The following is an 18,935-nucleotide window of genomic DNA, read 5'->3' as shown; positions in this document are numbered from 1 at the left end:
TAGAATATATGTGGGCTGCTCTCTATGACTAGAGCAATCTAGCTACCTGTAAGTATTCCGGTTTGCATTTCTTGTGGGCTTGCAGAATGCGGATGCTCCTCTGGTGAGGGAAAACGGGCTCCCTTTACAAAAGGGGTTTTGTTGCAAGGTGGGAAATTCTGTCTGTGCTTTATCCAAAGCACATCACCGCAGCACGATACCTAGAATTCCCTGCAGCAGCCACAGCCAGCAGCAGTCTGGGGATGAAAGAGTGAATCGGCACAACGCTTTCATCCACTGCACCGAGAAACAGATTTGAGAAGATCTGAGAGGAACACAGGAGCAAGTTTGGGGAGAAAAATACATTTCATGCTTATATCCTGCTATTATTTGCATTGCAAAGAAAGTCAAACTTCAGGAAGGCACAAAACACGCACATATAAAAAAAGATGCATGTTCCCTGGAGCAGGGCAGAATGACACTTGCACGAGAGAAAATACCCTGAAAGTCATTGCAACTGCTGATTTACAACATGAATGCAATAAAAGGGAAAAAAAGAAAGATAGCAACATTTCCCTGATACAGAAAAGGGCTTGTGCTTTCACAGGTAAAATTTTTTACTTTCCCAAATTGCGAGCAAATGCAACACTCAAGCAGTTAACAAAGCTGATCACACCATCAGCCCACACAACGCTGCAAGTCCATGTAGAAGTGCCAGCAGCATTATGTGCTCCCTCCTATGCTGTTGTTCTCTGTGCCTTGAGTGTTCACATCTCTGCTCCTTTATCGCTCCTGCAGACTCTTACTAAAGCACTAGTCACCACAAGAGAAAAACAGTTTTGTAAAAATATTAAATAAAAACTGAGCACATAACACACTACCCTTCAGAAATGCAAAAAGAGATCAGAAGGTGCAAGTCTGGCTTTACAAGGCATTTTATCCAAGTTTCCCATATGAGCTTTTTGAAATGTGAAATGCATACTATGCACATGGCAATACACATTTAGAAGAATGAGACACCTGTGCAGCTAAAAGCACCATCTCATTGTATTGACCACACACACCAAGCAGATGTGGGACAGGTGCTCCTTGGGAGATGGGCAAACCCAAGGTGACAAACAGGCATTAACTTCAGCAGATCCTCCGTGCAAGAGGATGGGCAAATCACACGTTCCCTCACCTTGGCTGACATTCCTCAGATTTTGGCCAGTGGCTGCTATAAGGCGCAGGATGAAGGGAAGCGACTTTTGGTACAACTCGGTACGGCCATTCTTAGGCAGTCCATGATTTTGCACTGTCAGCTCCTTGCTTCAGCTACTTCTCTAGAGAAAATGACCCCAAATCGGGTCAACAAGGACACATGGGGGTTCCCTCCCTTCGTAAGATTTTCCTTTTCCCCAACTGTGCCTCAAGTGCCTCCCACAGGGAAAGGAAACGACCTTCTCTCCATCAGAAAACACCAAGAAGTCACTGACTGAGCCGTAAAATCCAACCCTCTTCTGAAACCTGATTATAAAAGAACACTGTTTCTGCAAGATTTGTGATCAAGGAATAACTTTCTACAAGAGAATGTCCATGAAATTTCTGAAGTACCTTCCATCTAACCTGATCTCTGACAAGTCTGCTCAAAGACGGGATTTGTCCCTCTAAGGTTATGCAAGTCCATTTTCATTAAACCTTCTGCAAGGAGACCGAAGCCAGTTGTTTTGCAGTGTTGGCAGCCAATTAGAAACTAAACTAAATGCACCATGGCTTTTAAAACATTTTAAAAAAAAATTGTTAATATCAAAGTTAAAGTGTCTAAGGTATAAACAAAATCATAATGGGATGCTGGGTTACTGTATATGGTAAATAGCTCTCTGGAGGAAACCTTTATTACTCCCTCAGGGCTTTCTTGCAAAGTATAGATTTCTTAATTCCTAGTGGAATATTTTTCATACACCACTGCAGACTATTAAGTACCAGATATTACATTATGTAGTTTAAACTTTGCACTATGCATGAGAAAGACTTTCCTGTCGAGAAAACTATCTCTCTGCTATTATAATCTTTACAATATTAAAATTAATACTGGCTGCAGGGTAGAAGCTTCACCACCAAAATTTGGGGGAGTTTATCATTTAATACATTCATCAGCCTGTGCGTGAAGCTGCTCGTAAGGGAAGGAAGTCACTGCGACAGCGCAAGGGGTATTTACTAATTTGGAATTGCTGGAGAAAGGCAGAGCCGGTGTCACTGCATCCCACCAGTGACATTCTCAGTGCTGGGCTGGCAAAGGGTGTGGGGAGTCAGCAAGAATAATGGCTTTGCAAATACTGAAGGCAATTCATTAAGCTTCAGGACATTTCAAGTTCCACTTGTGAACCATTAACTTGTTACCCAGGAGGGATTCAAAGCTAAGTATTAAAAAGATAATAAAAATGCACCAAGCCTCACGGCAGCCAAAAGCGGTTACCTTGTAAATATGTAAAGAGAATTCTTTAAAAATTTGTATTAAGAATTTACTTCATAATCTCTTCTGCATAGCAGCAATGACCCACTTATATCTCCCCACAAATATGAAGGGAAAAATGAAAAGCAGTTTTATTTTCAAAAATTTTAAGTGAAATTCAACACTCACTTGTAGACTGTGCCTCCATTGCCATGACCGAGGATGTCTCGATACCGTATGTCTTGTTCATTCATCTCCACAAGAAAGAAAGAAAAACAAAAGAGATGTCATGCTGTGGATGGAAATGTCAAGGAAAAGCAACTCTAGGCCATAAACAACAAGCAGTCTGGGTCATTTCAAGTTCAGCTGCAAGAACGAGAAGATCAATACAACATTTGCTGTCCAATTTATAAAAGACGATACCAAGGGACAAAGTGATGGAAAGTTTAATGACAATTTGTTTGCCTGGGTCATTTCATTAAAGTTTGATAAAAGGTGTCAAAATGGAATGATATAATATAGCTCAAGAGGGTCAGGTCACAGATACTGATAGGAAAAGGGTCTCCAGAACAGCACATAAGCAAAGCCAAAGTTGGAGGTGAATGGAAACAATCCAACAGAAAACTGTCATCTTAAGTACAGCTGGAAAAGTTTATGATTTATTCTGAAATCAGCATAATAGATACTAATGCAGTGACAGTTCTGTCAGCAGGATTCCTTCATAGTGCTTCATTCACACACCTTCGAACTACAGCAAATATTCTGGAAAAAAAATAGTCCAATAAAAATATTTTTTCTTGAAATCCACAACAACTGCTTTCCTCAATCTTTCTGCTCACTGGGACAACTCTCCAGATATGATGATATCCTCAGATATTTGAGCAGAATCCTGACACAAGCGCCGCCCGTTACAAATGCTGGAGTCTGGGATCTTTCCAACACGGATTTTCCGAAAGCTTATTGTGCGTCGCCCTGCTGGCTGAGCCATTCGAATGCAGAACTAGAGTTCAGCCTTCGCCTGTGCAAATAAAGTCATACTGATCTTCCACCTATTCAAAAAACAACTACAGCTATTTTTGGAAGGCACATGCGTACCTGAAATTAAATATTTTAATGAGAGTAAATTCTGGGTTGCAAGCATTTGCTATTCCGAAAAGATCTCCTCCATTGCTTGATCCTCGTAAGTAACAAGCGTCTGGGCAAATCCCATTTCTAAAAGGTATTTTTTCCTAGGAACTCATTACCAAATCATTAACTTGTTCCTATCAACTGTTTATATTTGATGGGATATCAAGTTAAACATTTTACATGAGCTGGAATGGCTGCCTAGACCGTCATTTTTGTGGGTCAAAAGGCATCAAAAAAGGCACCTTTAATGATGTATCTGGTCTGCTATCACTGATGTGATTAGAAATCACAGAAGCACATCTGAGATCGCTTCAAATTAGTTATTTCAAGCACCACTAAAACCACAGTGAGAGCCACACAGGGCTCGCAATAACCTGTAACTATGTGTATTTATCCAGCTTCTAAAATGGCTTTTAAAATTCGTTGGGGACAGGAGCCCTTCAGTGCAGCCCTTGTCCTGAGAGGGGGAACTTTGCCCCCGGCCTCAACTGGAACGAGTAAGTGATGGTAACAAGCTGCAATGCCCTAAAGAGTCAATAAGCACCACGTCTTATGAAAAGAAAATGGAATATTTAATTGATTTAAAAGAATACGTTTTAAGAACAGAAATTGCCAAATTTGTGTTCCTTCCTTTCACTAACTGAATAAAAAACATAATTATTTCTCACGGGAAATATCTTTCTCTGGGCATTTCTTCCAGTGACATCAAAATCTCAGTTCTGAAAAAATGTGAAATACCTCAAAGCAGGAGTTGACTCTACATTATTACCTATTGGTAGTTAAACCTGGGCCAGGTGCCATAAGATGGCATGAAACGGCCCATTCAAAGTATCAAGGTTTACGACAAAAATGAAAATTTATTTTATTACTGAAATCCCTCATGCTTATAGTATCAATCAGAAAATACAAATAAAAAGGGGGGGAAAAAAAGACACCTCATAAAGAACAATAACTCATGAATGCATTTTAGAGTGTGTAAAGAATCTACAGTGGATCCCTTGCCCTAAATGTAATTTCTCCCAGACTGCAGCACTCATTAATTTAAAGCACATTCTGTGTTTTAAGGAGTTCTGCTCTTCTAAGCGAGAGGACTTGAATTCTCCAGACTCTGAGGTAACAACAAACATCTCTCTCCTGTATTCCCAGCAATGTTCTTCTGAACAAAACTCTTAAGAGAAATGAAACGAATCCACAAAGCTACAAACACACCTGTATCTGCTTCTTGAGGGGAAAAAAGAAGAATTTTTTTGTAGTTACACAAGTTATAAGCAACAAATGGAGCAGGATGAGAGTTATAAAGCATATTGTTTTTTCTCTTGCTCTTTGCTAACTGGTAAAAGTGGAATATTTTCCCCACGCTGGTCCCCAAAACCCGGTGACAGGAGCAGCTCCGTGCCCAGCAACCGATAAACCGTGATTTACTGGCTCCAATAAAGATGCCAAAAACAGGTGACGATTTATTTATTTTACTGGGAAAACTGGATTTGCAATCACAAAATAATAACAATGAACTTGACGGTCAGGACTGGAATATTTAACCTGCAAAACCGAGTTTGATTGGATGCCGATATTAACAGAATTAATGCAAAAGCAAACCAGACTTCAATTATGGATCGGTAAACAAGACATCCCTTGTTTATACCTGCTGGTTTGGAAAGAAATCGCTGTCTATCTCTTGTAAATCATTAAAAGCAAAATGCTCAATTAATCCTTATTTTATACGTAGAGGCCTGAGAGAGGCAGAGTCCTCCAGCCGTACCTTTGCTTTCCGAATCGAAGCAATAACGGTTTCGGAAAGCGGTCACACTCCATGAGCAGACAATTGAAGAGATTTAGTAAATCCCACTTTATAGAGCAGAGACTAATCGGAAAACACGAGCCAGTCAAATGTTTCTTATGAACTGTTGACACTATATCAATGCTGAATCAATTGGTGGCATTTACTCTGAGTGACAGAAAAGAAATAAATATTTATATCGCATCACCTATATCAATGAACCTAGGCAGAAAGCTATTTCTAACCTGTCAATATTTGATTATCTTGAAGAATCATGTCCCCTTCTTTTAATGATTAATATGAATTCCTTATTAAACCTAAATGGAAACTACTAGAGGAATATCATTATGAATGCCCGAAAGCATAAACTGCCAAAAAATAATAAAAAATAATAGCCCAACCCATATTTAAGTAACAATAAGTGTGACTTAATTCCCCAAAAGGGGGAAAAGTTAAAGTTACAACTAGAAACCTATTTCCAGTTACGGATCTGTGACCAAATTTTGCAGAACATTATGCAGAATATCAAAGAGCATTTTCTCTCAATAGAAAGCCGTGTAACTCCTATCAGAGGAGGGTGAATAAAACAGCATTAAAGCTTAGTTTGAATTTTTTCTTTTTTTTTAATGGGTTCAAGTAATATCTTTCAATATCACAATAGAAGGTTTGGTTCCTTTATATCTTTCTAAAATTCTACTACACAGGAAAGACCTCTGTAGTAGTCTATTACAGGGCATACCAAATCCTAATTTGTGTTATTTAGAACAAATAAAATGCCAAATACAGCTTATGGACTCAGTTACAAAAAGACGCCTTTTAAAGATATTCAGTAATTCTATTTTAAAAAAATAGTAATATTGGAGTAATTATCAACTTAATTTTAAAAGTTCAGAATCAAGCAGTGGGTACTTAGAAAATTTTAAGTTCTCCGGCAAAATAAGCAAATCCACTTGGTAGAGATCTTCAAACATTAAACTTTGTTTGCGTGCAAGGTGTGCTGACAAAGCTTAAAAATACATTTCCAAGCTGTATTCAAAGGATTCGGTGGCAAACAGGCAAGGCTGCAGCACGGGGCTCCCGTTTTCGAGGGGCAACTCTCATTTATTAGAGCCGAACGTTACAGGTGATACCGAAGGACAAGCGGGAGGACCAGCCTTTATCTTCTTGACATGCTCAACTACAACTACTTGATTCATGAAATGCCAATGAGGCTTGGAGAGGTCATTGTGTGAAGGCACTGAATACGCATCTGAGATAATTAAGATTTCAGCCTTCGAAACGTGGAGGGGAAGTGAACAGCAGTTAAGAAAATCAATAAGAGTCTTTTATTTGCAGTGACACAGATGTCTCAGTCAATAGAGCCTAATAGGAGAGCTTGATCGCAACGGACAGGCCCCCACCGCCAAGGCTACCAAAGGGCTTTCACTATGACAAACATTAAAACATATTTATGTCGCCGCTGAAGAATCTGGGATTCTTTTAAGGTAGTTTAATTTAGTGGTATATATTTAACATCGTTACGTTACGGCAAGCCTGCCCGTACGTTCAGCTCAAAATGGGTCAGACACAATTGCTCCGTTTGCCCAGGACATCCCCTCGTCCATCAATCGGTACATTAAACCTTTCACTTCTGGCTGTCAGAATCTCAATGCCTGGAGCAAGAAAAGAAAGTAACAGCACAGCTTTCTACAACTTCAGAGTTGTGGGTTTGGTTTGGGGTTTTTTTTGAGTTGTTTTGTCGTGTGTGTGGTTTTTTATTTATTTATTTTTTAAGCAGCTGCAACATAAGGTAATTCCAAATAATACACAGCAGTTCCTTGCAAGGACCTTCTAAATATTTGAGTATCTACTGCCCTAAAAAATACTAAGGTCATTCTAACTGAGCAGTTGACTTAGTTATTCAAAATTGATTAACTTTCTTCCCTGAAATTGTGGCAGCAGCGCAACACGTGTGAGGTGCTTCAATCTATTTGGAGCTAAATCTGATTAGCACATCTTGAGAAAGGGGAAGCAAATTGCTGTGCCAATCAAAATAAATCAGGCCACATAACTCATTCATATCATGAAGGATTCCATGGTCCCTCCAGTTCTGTATTAAAAGAACACATTACATTGAAATGAGCAGTAAGCATCTCTCCGCCTATTTGCGGTGTGCCAGTCACCGCAGCATCGGGCAGTAACGAGATGTGTGTGTCGCCCAGACCCAATTCCCTGCACTTACCTGGCCATTTGCGAGTATTTTCTTCAGCTCAGCAGAAGACTTTTTCAAGCTGAAAAAAATAAGAGGCGGTTATTTTTAATGACTGTGCCACGTCGCTCTATAAAATGATGTGAAAAAGAAACAACAAGCCATCAGGTTTAAGTTCACAGTTACATATTCTGAGTAGATTTAGTTTTAGCAATGCTGACTGATACTCGGTATAGCTGCTCCTCAAACTGCAAACAGCAGAAACGCAGAAGTAATGAACATTTAAGAAAATCAATATATTTTTCACCTTTACAAACTAGCTTTTTTAGATACCTGGCTATATTAGCCTTTGAGATCCAAACTATTGCTTGTCAGTTCAAAGAAGAAAAAGGAAAAAAGAGACCTTCACATACCAGCTGTTTCAAAAAACAAGGAGAAAATAAGGTTTACATCTAGTTTTCAGGTGCTTCAGTTTGTTTTAAAACCCCTTAAGGCATCATCCCTCAATAATCCCCATAAACCTGCAGCAGAAAGGTGTGCCAGGGGTGACGCTTCACCACCTCCCCTGAGCACAGAGCAGTGAGTCCAGCTCCTGATAGAGGCGTCATCCCAGGGACAATCCCAAATTTAAAGGGGGGTGAGTCCAACTTGCCATGTCCATCCATTCCAGGTCACCTTGCTGCTGCAGTCCCTGGGTTTTTCAGGAGAAACTATCGCTGTGCCAGTAATCTTCCATTACACAAAATGATCTATGTTATTTTCTTCTAGCAAGAGAACTTTAACGAACCACAACTATCAGCTTGGTGTGTTTTGTAGGTAAAACTATTGATGGCTTCAAACCGTTTCCACCCACCCACAAAGCAGCGTTTCACCTCCTTCCCTGACAAACTTTGCTCCTTGTATGTTCAACACAACAAACTGCGTGGGTAGCAACGTGTCTGCAAAACTTAATCTCAAAGAGACATTCCGCTCTTATCACTGAAGTTAAAAAAAAAGTACAAAATAATATATTCTTGAAAGGCATGTGTACGTGTCTTGATCACAGATCATTATTAACAAGAACAGTGAAAACACAGATTTCGTATTTGGTGGCTTTGTTCTTTAATAGGCCTCTTATTCCCACGACTACTTTAAAGAAAAATTAAGTTTTCCAAGGAAACATAAGTTGATCTTGTCATCTTTCATGACTAACAATTTGTGAACATGAAACAAAGAGAGACTTTCAATTACTTCAAAACCAAAACTCATAGCACAGAAGGTTTTGGAAAAGGAATGGCAATTAACCACCAAATAAGGTGACAAGAATCTTCTAGAAGCCTCATTTTCAACGCCCTTCAAGAACAAGCTCAAAGTAGAGGAAGAGCTGAAAGCCAAAGCACAACAGTGGCAGAAAACAGCTTTATTTAGCTCAGTGTTAGGAGAGGTTGGGAGAAGAACTGCAGTTCATAAAGACATTAAGATTTAAGAGTCTTGGACAGGATCTTCACCTCTGCAACCCACAGCGAACCTCCCCCATGGGATGGAGCAAACTTTGCCAGAGGAGATGGATACAGGGTATTGGCTTTTTTTTTTATTTCTACAATTAGCAAAACTGCTAAACAGAGCATCAGAACCGGTTCTAACGGCACCTGGATGGGTCACCCACTGCAGGACAAGGTGGTATCGGCAACGGGCGCCCACATCCCATATGGGGCTGGTGGGACTCGGCGGTGGCAGCCAGAGCTTCACCGACCGAACGTGCTCAACGCAACGTGACTCTGCCTTTGATCGTGTTCATCTCTGTCTCTTTTTCTATTTTCAAAATGCTCTCAGAAAGAAAAGGGAGCAGCACACCGATGCACAGATAAATGTAATATTATCTGCTTCATAGAAGAATAGAATAATTTAGGTTGAAAGTGACCTCCAGAGATTTCTATTCCCACATTTCAAATACACTCTTATATGAAGAAGATGGAGTCAGACCTTTTTTATTTCCTTTCAAGAATACACAAGGTTTTTTTTAGTGAGTTTTTTGTTTGTTTTAACATCAATATTTAGTATAATGAATTCCTGTAATAGTTCATGTAGTAAAAGGGGGTTTATGCTTCAGTATTTAAAAACAGATCTCTAGGAGAAAATAGAAATAGTTCTCTTGCATTTTAAGATCTTAATATGGGTTTCAAAATTAGGACTGGAATCTATAAAGAAAGATAAGGGAGATGGAGTTCAAAACTTTACTGACACTGTACGAAACAGGGCACCTAAGCTGTTCAAACTTTTCAAAAACTTACCCCAAAATAATAAACCTACTGAATCAGGTATCAAATTTTAAAATCAAACAACCCTGGAATGATACGACCAAAGATCTGAACAAACAGCCCTTGCGGTAAACAGTGATTTTTAGATAAACAAAAACAAATGAGCTCACCCACAAACTGTATTTCAATGCTTTCTAAAGGACAAAGGCACCTGAAACACCCAGCAAAGACTTATTTCTTTCAGCAGAAAAGGATTCTGAAGAACCAGCAATATGAGTTTAACAAGCTCCATGAATCAAGGTAATTTCTCCTTCCCGCTTTGCTCCTGCGTGCCCAGCAGTCACGCTGAAAAAAGTTATTTGGCATCAGGCTTATCATCGGCAACTACCACACACAAGGTTCCATTTTGCTTTAATAAAAGAAAAGAAAACAAAACATAAGCTCCCATTCTTGACTCTTACCTATTGCTTGGAAGGGAATCCGAGACCGCCGAACTGCTATTATTAGCAGACCCTGCTCGCGTATTTACCTGCAGGCAGGGAAAGGATCTTTATCAGTCGTTTGTGTTCAGAGGACACTATTCTAATTAACCTGTAATTTGCCACGAATTTCTCATTTCACTACGAAGGTTAATTAGCTTGTTGCTAGGCATGCCGGCGGTTGAGGTCTTGCCTGTATGTAGGTTAGCAGGCTATATAACGCACGGACTACAATATACTATCTTGAACACTTAGTTAAATATATGTCCACCATTTATTCTCATTTTTAAAATGACATAATCATGTAATATATTTCCAGTTTGCTGCACTTCAAACTGGGCATGCTTACAGAAGCAATAAGCATACCCAAATGAAACAAATCACCTACAAGAATTCCACTGCAGTGCCTTCCACACTTAGATAAATTACTGAAATCAAATGAACATGTTGGGGTTTCTTCAACTCTTTGAAGTAGTAGCAGGCGCTATTTGATAAACTGCCTATTAAAATTTAGGGACCTTATTAACAGAGGTTAAAAACAAAGGCAATTCCATCTTTAATAAAACTGTATATATAGATATTGCAGCCAACACCCAGCCGATGAATCCTTCTCCCACCCTCACAAAAAAAAAGCTTGTCAAAGCTCAAGAAAGTGCAGTTTTATTTGACATTTCAATAAGTGGAACACAGCATTACAAATCCATCTAACTTTACTGAAACAATTATTGAAATTCATACCTTCAGGCCATGTATGTTCCGTTTCCCAGGAGGTTTGCAGGCTGAAACAGTAATTGACTAAATTGTAGAACACATCAGGGCCATTTACAAATTTGCTCAAAATGAATCTTTTAAAAAGAAATGAGGGTGACACCAAAATTAGCAGAGAGAAATGATTGAAAAGTGCCTCACAAGACCCAGAGTGGGAATTATGAGCCAGGATTTTTAACTTGCAGGAGTGAGCATTTATAAATGCTAAGAGCTTTCTGACACCATGTAATATAAATTCTAATTTCTGCTTAAAACACATCCAAATCCAGAAAACTGTTGGCTTAAATTATCAGAATCTTTTTGTAATTCAAATTAAAATCAGTATCTTATGTCACTATATTTTCACGTTAGATTTTTTTCCTGGCATTTAACAGAAATATTTGCAAGATGTATTTTAAAGGAATCGGCTGCCACACATCATGAATTAGTCACATTGTCAAAGGCAGACAGTTTGTTTTAAATGTGGAAAAAACATGTCAGGGGCAACAGCAGTGAGTCTCCAGAAACTAAATACTGGATAAATGCAATTCCAAATGCCATATTTTGAACACAAACACAGCACGTTGTGATGTCTCGGTTTACAGAGGGATGTGCTGCTTGAGGAGCGAGTGTTTTTCTGAAGTCTCTCAAACTACGTAGCGCCTTGTTCCTCCATTCCGCGGATGTGCTTTTGTCAAATGTTAAAGCCACAAAGGCTTCGAGGTACAAGTTACAGACAGTTCCCATTTTAAACATACAAATGGTATGTTAAAGGGCCTGTCACCTGTGATTGATTGTCTGAGGAGGGCCGAATTTGATTTTTCTCTTTCTCTAATGCACATGCATTTCACTTCAATTTTGACAGCAGGAAACGGAACTATTTATTAGTCAGAAGGACACAGATGATAGTTATTAAACACATCAGTTAGGGCCAAGCCATGGGAGAGATTAGCATGTGCATCTTAAAGAGGAAAAGTATTACGATACTGTGGGCATTGAAAAAAAACCAACCAGAAGACAATAAACTATTCTAAAATAGATACATTTTTTTCTAATAGATTAAAATCATCATTTTGAGCTAACTTGAACTAACTTGAATTAAGATATTAAGAGTGGTTCTTACTATATATATTTGAATGTTTTTTATTATACATATTTGAATGGCATATTCACCTTGCATGCCACAGATATATAGAACAGACAGAATATATGTGTGCATGCACACATGTTGTTTATGTATATGTATACACAGAGGTTTATTTTCAGTATGAAGAATGAACTCTGAGTCCTGATACCTAGACAGCAACAACGCATTTTATTTTAAATAGACAAAATACCAATTTATCCCCTTTAAGATCTTTCTATTATGAAATGAATACAGCACAGCCAAGGTAAGAAGATGGCACACGGACATTTACTACTGGCAGGTTTTATGGCAAACAGGAGTTTTCAGAAGCCGACTGGAGAGAACAGCCGGAGGATTCCCCAGAAGGAAAACAGGCAGGAAGGGAAAAGGACTCAAAAGGAGACTGGGCTTGCAAAAAAGCTCTTAAAAAGGGAAAGCCTTAAATTACAGGCAGAAAAGCTGCAGGTTACTGATGGGGCTTTAAACTGCAGCATGTAGAAAGACGAGACCAAGAGGGCATGAAAGAAAAGTGGTTGTGGTAACAAAATTTGGGATGTTCATTAGAGAGGCAGGACGACAAGACAGGAAAAAAAAATGCAGAAAAGGGCATTTGGTTCACTATTGCAGAGGAGCAGCAACAGAACTCGGCAGTGGCCTGGGTACAAAGGGAGTGAAGAGCAGCTTTAAAGCTGCAACCTGGAAAGAACAGATGTTTCAAGAAGGCGATTTGAAAAGATGAAACAGCAACTCAGCTCTGAAGCAATTCAGAGCAAGCAGCAAGCGACCTGCAAGGAAATACCCAGCAGATACGGGCGCAGTTGAGCCAATGGTGAAAAAGTAGAGATAATATATGGGGATTGTATCCTCAGCAGCACAGAGATGAATTCTGAATCTGTACAGTTGAAGAAGAATATCCTTGGGTGTAAAGGAGACAGAAAAAGAAAAAAAGCAGCAGGAATCCACTTGGCTGGTTCTTCAACTATGACCCAAAAGGAGAACTGAAAAGAAAGTTAAGATCAATTTCTAAACTCAAAATGCCCCTTTAAACATTCAGGCATGCCACAACTTACCTAAACTCTTTGCTTAAGGGGAAAGATATCTAACTGCCTTGCGTTTCCAAGAAGGGTTCCCCACCTAGGATCATCCACTCTATCTCCAAGCCACACGAAAGCCTAGCATTTTATTTCTTCGAAGTGGTGGTCAGCGATTTTAGACAGGTTGTACATCAGTAATTAATTGGCCTTCCACAGAAAGAGACAGGTCCAGGAGAAAGGCCGAGACCTGCGCATATCAGCCTGGGAAGAGAGAAGGGGCAGAACAGAGCTTCCTCCATCACAGCCTGGAGAAGATAAGGCCCCAGGAAGATGTTACTGCAGTCTTCTGTACTTAAAAGGGGCCTACAAGAAAGATGGGAACAGACTTTTGAGCAGGGCCTGTTGTGATAGGACAAGGGGTGATGGTTTTAAACTAAAGGATCGGAGATTCAGACTGGACATGAGGAAGAAATTTTTTATGATGAGGGTGGTGAGAGCCTGGCCCAGGTCACCCAGAGAGGTGGTGGATGCCCCATCCCTGGAGACATCCCAGGCCAGGCTGGACGGGGCTCTGAGCAACCTGGGCTGGTGAAGATGTCCCTGCTCATGGCAGGGGTGGCACTGGGGGAGCTGGGAAGGTCCCTTCAACCTAAACCATCCTGTGGTTCTGTGATTGTGTCCTGCTGATTGCACCAGAGTCCTGCAGCTCAAACCTCTGGGAGTCCCCCTCTCAATCCGATCCTGCTAGCCTGAGCCATAAAAAAAAAAAAAAAGTATATTTCCGTATTCCCTTTGATTTCGAGTCTCTTTTCCACAGGAGTGCACTAAACTACCAGGACAACCAGCCTCCTTTTGAGACGCTATTAGCATGTGTTTGAGAAGGCGGTTGGTTAATTGCCCAATTCAAACTTCAGAGAGTTGTAAGTAATGGAAGTCTAGAATGTTTAATTGGGAAGCTCATAGTATGATTATTTGTATAATATCAGTTAAGTGAAAAGAGTTTAATTTTTAATTATTTCAATTAATTTATTGCTGGGAGATTTACTTGGAGAATTTAAACCTTATCTGTTTCATCAATTAAGAATCAGAGATTCAACGACTAGATGGCAAGAGCATCTGAATGAATCAGCGGAGTTACGTAACATATTAGTCTTTTTTTAACTGTATTTGAGTTCCGAGGGAGCAGCGCATTCCCAAAAACCTAACGAGCTGCCTACAAATTTTTTGTTCAGGATGTAGATGACCTATTTTTTAATTGTCTCAGCCCACATAATTGATTTTATCTCTGTCTGTTCAGGAGAACTATTAAAGCACTAGTGATCATTTTGATACCACTAAGTGCCCAAATCTCTAATAAAATATGTCATGTATTGAGCTGCTGTGACAGACATGTTCCCATGTTCAAAATGAACAATGACAGTCACATTCTCCAAATCTGTTCGACTGATTAATGGTATTAAAAGATCTTAACAAAACCCAAATTCTGTAGTACCGTAACCTTAACTTATTCATCTGCTCTGGTTTGAATACATGCAGAACCACCACCAATGAGTTTTTTAAATGTACATAAATATGTACTATGCAAACTGATTCTTGTTAGTCTAATTTACTCCAGTAAATTAGCTATTTTATATGCAATAAATGTAGTTTTCTCTACACTCCCCACAATAATGAATTCTTCTATCCAAATTAAGAGGTAAACATCATGTTATGTGCATTTAAACCTCCCGAAAACATAAGTGTTGATGAAACAGTTTACTGATATCATCATTGTTGATTAGAATTTGTTAAGCATTACCTCTTGGATATATCTGTAGAGGCTCTATTAACTGTCCATTTACTTGCTGTTCCATTACAGTGGAGTAATACTGCAAAGAGATTAAAGAAATAGATTACTCAGTAATGTATGAACAGTACTAAGAGCACTTATGGATTGTTTAATTCATTTTTTTTTTTAATTGCCATAGTACACATCAGCTTTTAGAACGCTTTCTTGCTATTTGCAGCTTCGCACAAAGAAGTGGCACAGAGGAACGTGAGCTCCAGCACAGGGACCTGGTCTTGGCTCAGATAAGCGAGTTTTAGGCCCACCTGAAACATGGGAGTGCTTCAGAAGACTGAGCAAATGAAACATTTACAGCAAACACAGCAGCTGCCACACCTGGAGATGCTGGGAAAAACCAGTCAAACGTGGAAACAAAGAAACGCTGTAAATATAGTAAAGAAAAAAAAAAGTGCAATTAGGAGAACTCCAAAGGAGGAAGGAATCTGGAAACTACCCAGGAACATGTGATGCTGAAGCGCAGCCAGGGCCGTATCCCGCGTCAGAGATGTCACACGTTCCCCTGGCGTATAAATCTAATGCACAGCAGGGTGTGCAAAACTGCTCTGCAGGGACTGTGAGGAATGAGTTGGAGGGGGGGGAATGTTATTGATAAAGAAAGGCTCAGAACGGACAAAAAGGGGTGCAAATGTATCTGAGAACGTCAAGACCCAGGAGGACAGAAAACATCTCATGTGGTGTGAGGGAGCTTGGAAAGCTCAAAGACAAGGACAAAAAATGGCACTAAATGAAGAATTAAATATTTGGATTAAATAAATCTAAACATCACAACCAGCCAATCTCGGGGCAGGAGGCAGACCGTGCTACGCGTTTACCGTCTATGACCCAGACGTCTCTCATTGCCATGTGTTAAATATCGAAAGCACATCACAAAGCAACCACCGAACGCCTTTGAAGCAAACAGGCTGGCTGTGGGCCAGATCTCCGTGGCATAAATCAGTGTAGCTCCACTGACTTTCATGCTAATTCTCACCAGCCCAGTGTGGTCTAATACTTCAGCGTGTCACTGTTACCGGCGTTCTGTGATACTATTACTCAAACTGGCAAGAATGGATGTCAACGAGAAAAAAAAATTCTAAGTCTCTGTGGAATCAAACACATGTATTTTGCTCACATCAATGGCTTCCCATAGGGCAAGAATATTTTTAGTTACGCAACTTAAAAGGGGCAAAAGTTTATTAACTACCTGATGTTAAAGAGCACTTGTCTTTCCTCTTACAATGGGATTAAACACATGAACTACAGTAAGCAGATGTTACATGGGCACCATTGTCAATTCATGTGCAGAAGTTTTTCAGTGCTTCTGTTTTTCATGTTCACATCAACAGGAAGAAATTTCCTTTTTGAAGAAAATTGCTGAAGGTTTAAGGATCCATCTCCTCTGTGTACATCTTGTCCATCTGCTGCTAAAACCCCTTCCCTCATTAAAATCTCACCACAAGACTTCTGAGGGGGACATCTCATTCATATGAGTGTACAAACACATAAATCCATATATTAAATAACTGCATGTCCCGTGTTCTCGCTGTGCTTACACAGAGCAAAGCTACACATTGCAAAATCCCACTCTTCGGAAACGATCAGGAGGTTTTTCAGGAGTCAAGACTATCCCATAGAATTATTTTGTATCGGGGGGTCATGAAAAACATGCCAAATCCTCCTCCCTGTCCCCACATCCCTTCACAAAAATGTGTCACCTGTACCTAATAGTTGTGGAACTGTGCAAGAATCTGCTCCACCGGGGGCCAAAATTGCTTAAGAAAAACTTTTTAGTTACCATTTTAGTAGTGGCATTCTATGACCTAAAGACATATATATACATATTATAAACATATAGTACACAGTCTCTAGAATAATCAACTAAAAAAACATACATGAGACTGTTTCCTGCAAAAAAACAAGTGGGGGAGAGAGAGGAAAAAAAAACCCAACCACAGCCCTCTCCATTACTCAAGCAGTGATGACAAGTAAATGAAATATCAATCATGTAAGCTGTCAACCTTTTGGGACAGCAATAACTGTTAACAAGTAGGCTGGAAAAATTGTCTGAAAATGACTTGTCCTCCACACACGAGCATTTGAGGTTTCCACGGAAAATTAAGATGCCACTGGCTATTTGGAACATTGTTCAGGTATTCTTTTTAATGGAAAATTTGCCAGTTATTGATCCAGAGCATGTACCCCTTGCTTTCAGAAAGCTGCGAGCAACTTTCCAATCAGTGGCTGTCAAAAAATTACTGCCTTTTTATACCGATACAAGGCGACAGCTGAAGTGCAACTTCACCGCTGCTCAATGTCTGCCTGTAATTAACCGCAAGGCGCAACCCAAAAATAATTCTATTTACCATTCTACAATATTTGCATAGGCATAGTACCAAGAATTTCTGCCTATTCTAAAATAAGTCCAGAACTGTCTGAAATGACTTACTGTCAAATTTGAAATCCATAGAACTTAAATATGAGGTTGTGCAAGACTGAAAACATCTTCCCCAATTATAGTGTCCTATTTGCATGGAAAAGACCGGTATGATCAGGGAATTCTCTTCTTTTTTGTTCTTAAACTGAAAGAAAATCCTTTTCTTTGGTTTTGGAGAATACTGGCAGAACTGGGAACAAACTGCGCCATGTCAAAATTCCTATAAATATTTAAGAAGCTGTTGGATCCTCCAAATATTTGTTGAAGGCCCCAAAATACTCAAAAATTAATATTTCTCTTCCCTGGTATATTATTCAAGATTACAGTAGATTAATTCCTTTTCTTGTAGGCTAAGAACACTTGTTTTCTTATAAATATATCCCAATTTGACACCTATAGGGTGTTAGAAAGTGAAACCATCAACGCAACACAAATGAGAAACTAGTTCAAAACTGAAGGGAAAATTTTCAGAGAAGAAAAGCTGCTGAAGCAGAAAGAAGTCATTTACAGACATCCCATAATTTTCAAGGGAAAGCAGAGTTGAGCAATCATAACTCTAATGTACTGAAACTTTAACAGTGAGCTTGGAAGCACAGCAGAAAGATGACCTTACAAAAGGCATGATTAATCTCATGACCGTGCCAGGAAAATTCAAGTTTTCCAGTTTAACAGCAAAAATGGCAGCAATTTTATCAGGTAAATCGAGAAATATAAGGAATTTCAGTGGGGAAGCATCACCAGTGATGCAGTTGTATGAAACAAAATAACTCAAACAAGCACAAACTCCCTTGACTGCCATGAGATTTTTTTCTTACTTTCTTTCAGAAAAGCATCTTATGCTCTTGAATATCAAACTTGTAATACAACCGTTTCTCCTCCTCTGGAAAGAAAACTGCACATGAAAGTGCCTTATTTAATAAATCTCTGGAGTTTCACAGAGACCAATCACCACCAGCTGGAACCTGAACTTCTTTCAGCCCAGGATTAAGCAACAGGCGATGACTGAAGTCTCTTTAAACCTGGGTCTACCAGGAGATTGCCAGGTGATGAACGTCCAACCTGGGCCTTCCCATGGGAACAGCGTTGGGGTGCAGAAACAGGCCGATCTCTGCAGATACCAAAAGGAACAGAATTTCACTGAAGTCTGGAAAACACGAGCCCCTGTCCCACAAAACACGGATGGGTTTGACGCGCTGAGTTCACACACCAAAACCACATTGTTTTGCCAAACTCTACTGTTCCAAGTTAGGGCCATTAACAGAGTGAGAAGTGCACTTTATAAGGAATCAGCATCACATCTGCCTTAGAGAGAAAACACCCATTTGTTATTTTTTGCTTATCAATTCCATTTGAAATGAAATGCTAAATTATTTTTTTCACTTATATCTGCAACATGACAGACACACTGAAGCTATATTCAAATTATTGTGTCTCAATAAGTAACTGCACACTTTACTTCTGTAGCCAGATTTTATATTTATAGGTATCTAGACAGATTTTACACACATCCAGGTATATAAAGACACAGACAGACACACATATATCTCATA

General features: G+C 39.5%; 1 protein-coding gene across 12 annotated transcripts in view; it reads right to left on the bottom strand.

Annotated features, from left to right (window-relative positions):
- The window catches only part of MAP2K5 (mitogen-activated protein kinase kinase 5), a 126,729-nt gene that overhangs the window by 95,548 nt on the left and 12,246 nt on the right, over window positions 1–18,935 (bottom strand). For all 12 annotated transcript variants that reach the window (XM_065076783.1, XM_065076781.1, XM_065076777.1 and 9 more), the window contains 5 exons: window positions 14,925–14,994; window positions 10,958–10,998; window positions 10,202–10,269; window positions 7,537–7,585; window positions 2,600–2,664 (listed from right to left, as the gene is read on the bottom strand). In XM_065076783.1, the coding sequence (XP_064932855.1) occupies window positions 2,600–2,664; window positions 7,537–7,585; window positions 10,202–10,269; window positions 10,958–10,998; window positions 14,925–14,994 (293 nt within the window). The remainder of the gene's footprint in view (window positions 1–2,599; window positions 2,665–7,536; window positions 7,586–10,201; window positions 10,270–10,957; window positions 10,999–14,924; window positions 14,995–18,935) is intronic.

The sequence above is a fragment of the Columba livia genome, chromosome 11 (genome assembly GCF_036013475.1).
Source record: "Columba livia isolate bColLiv1 breed racing homer chromosome 11, bColLiv1.pat.W.v2, whole genome shotgun sequence".
Taxonomy (NCBI): Eukaryota; Metazoa; Chordata; class Aves; order Columbiformes; family Columbidae; genus Columba; species Columba livia.
This window is presented reverse-complemented; position numbering and strand designations above follow the sequence as displayed.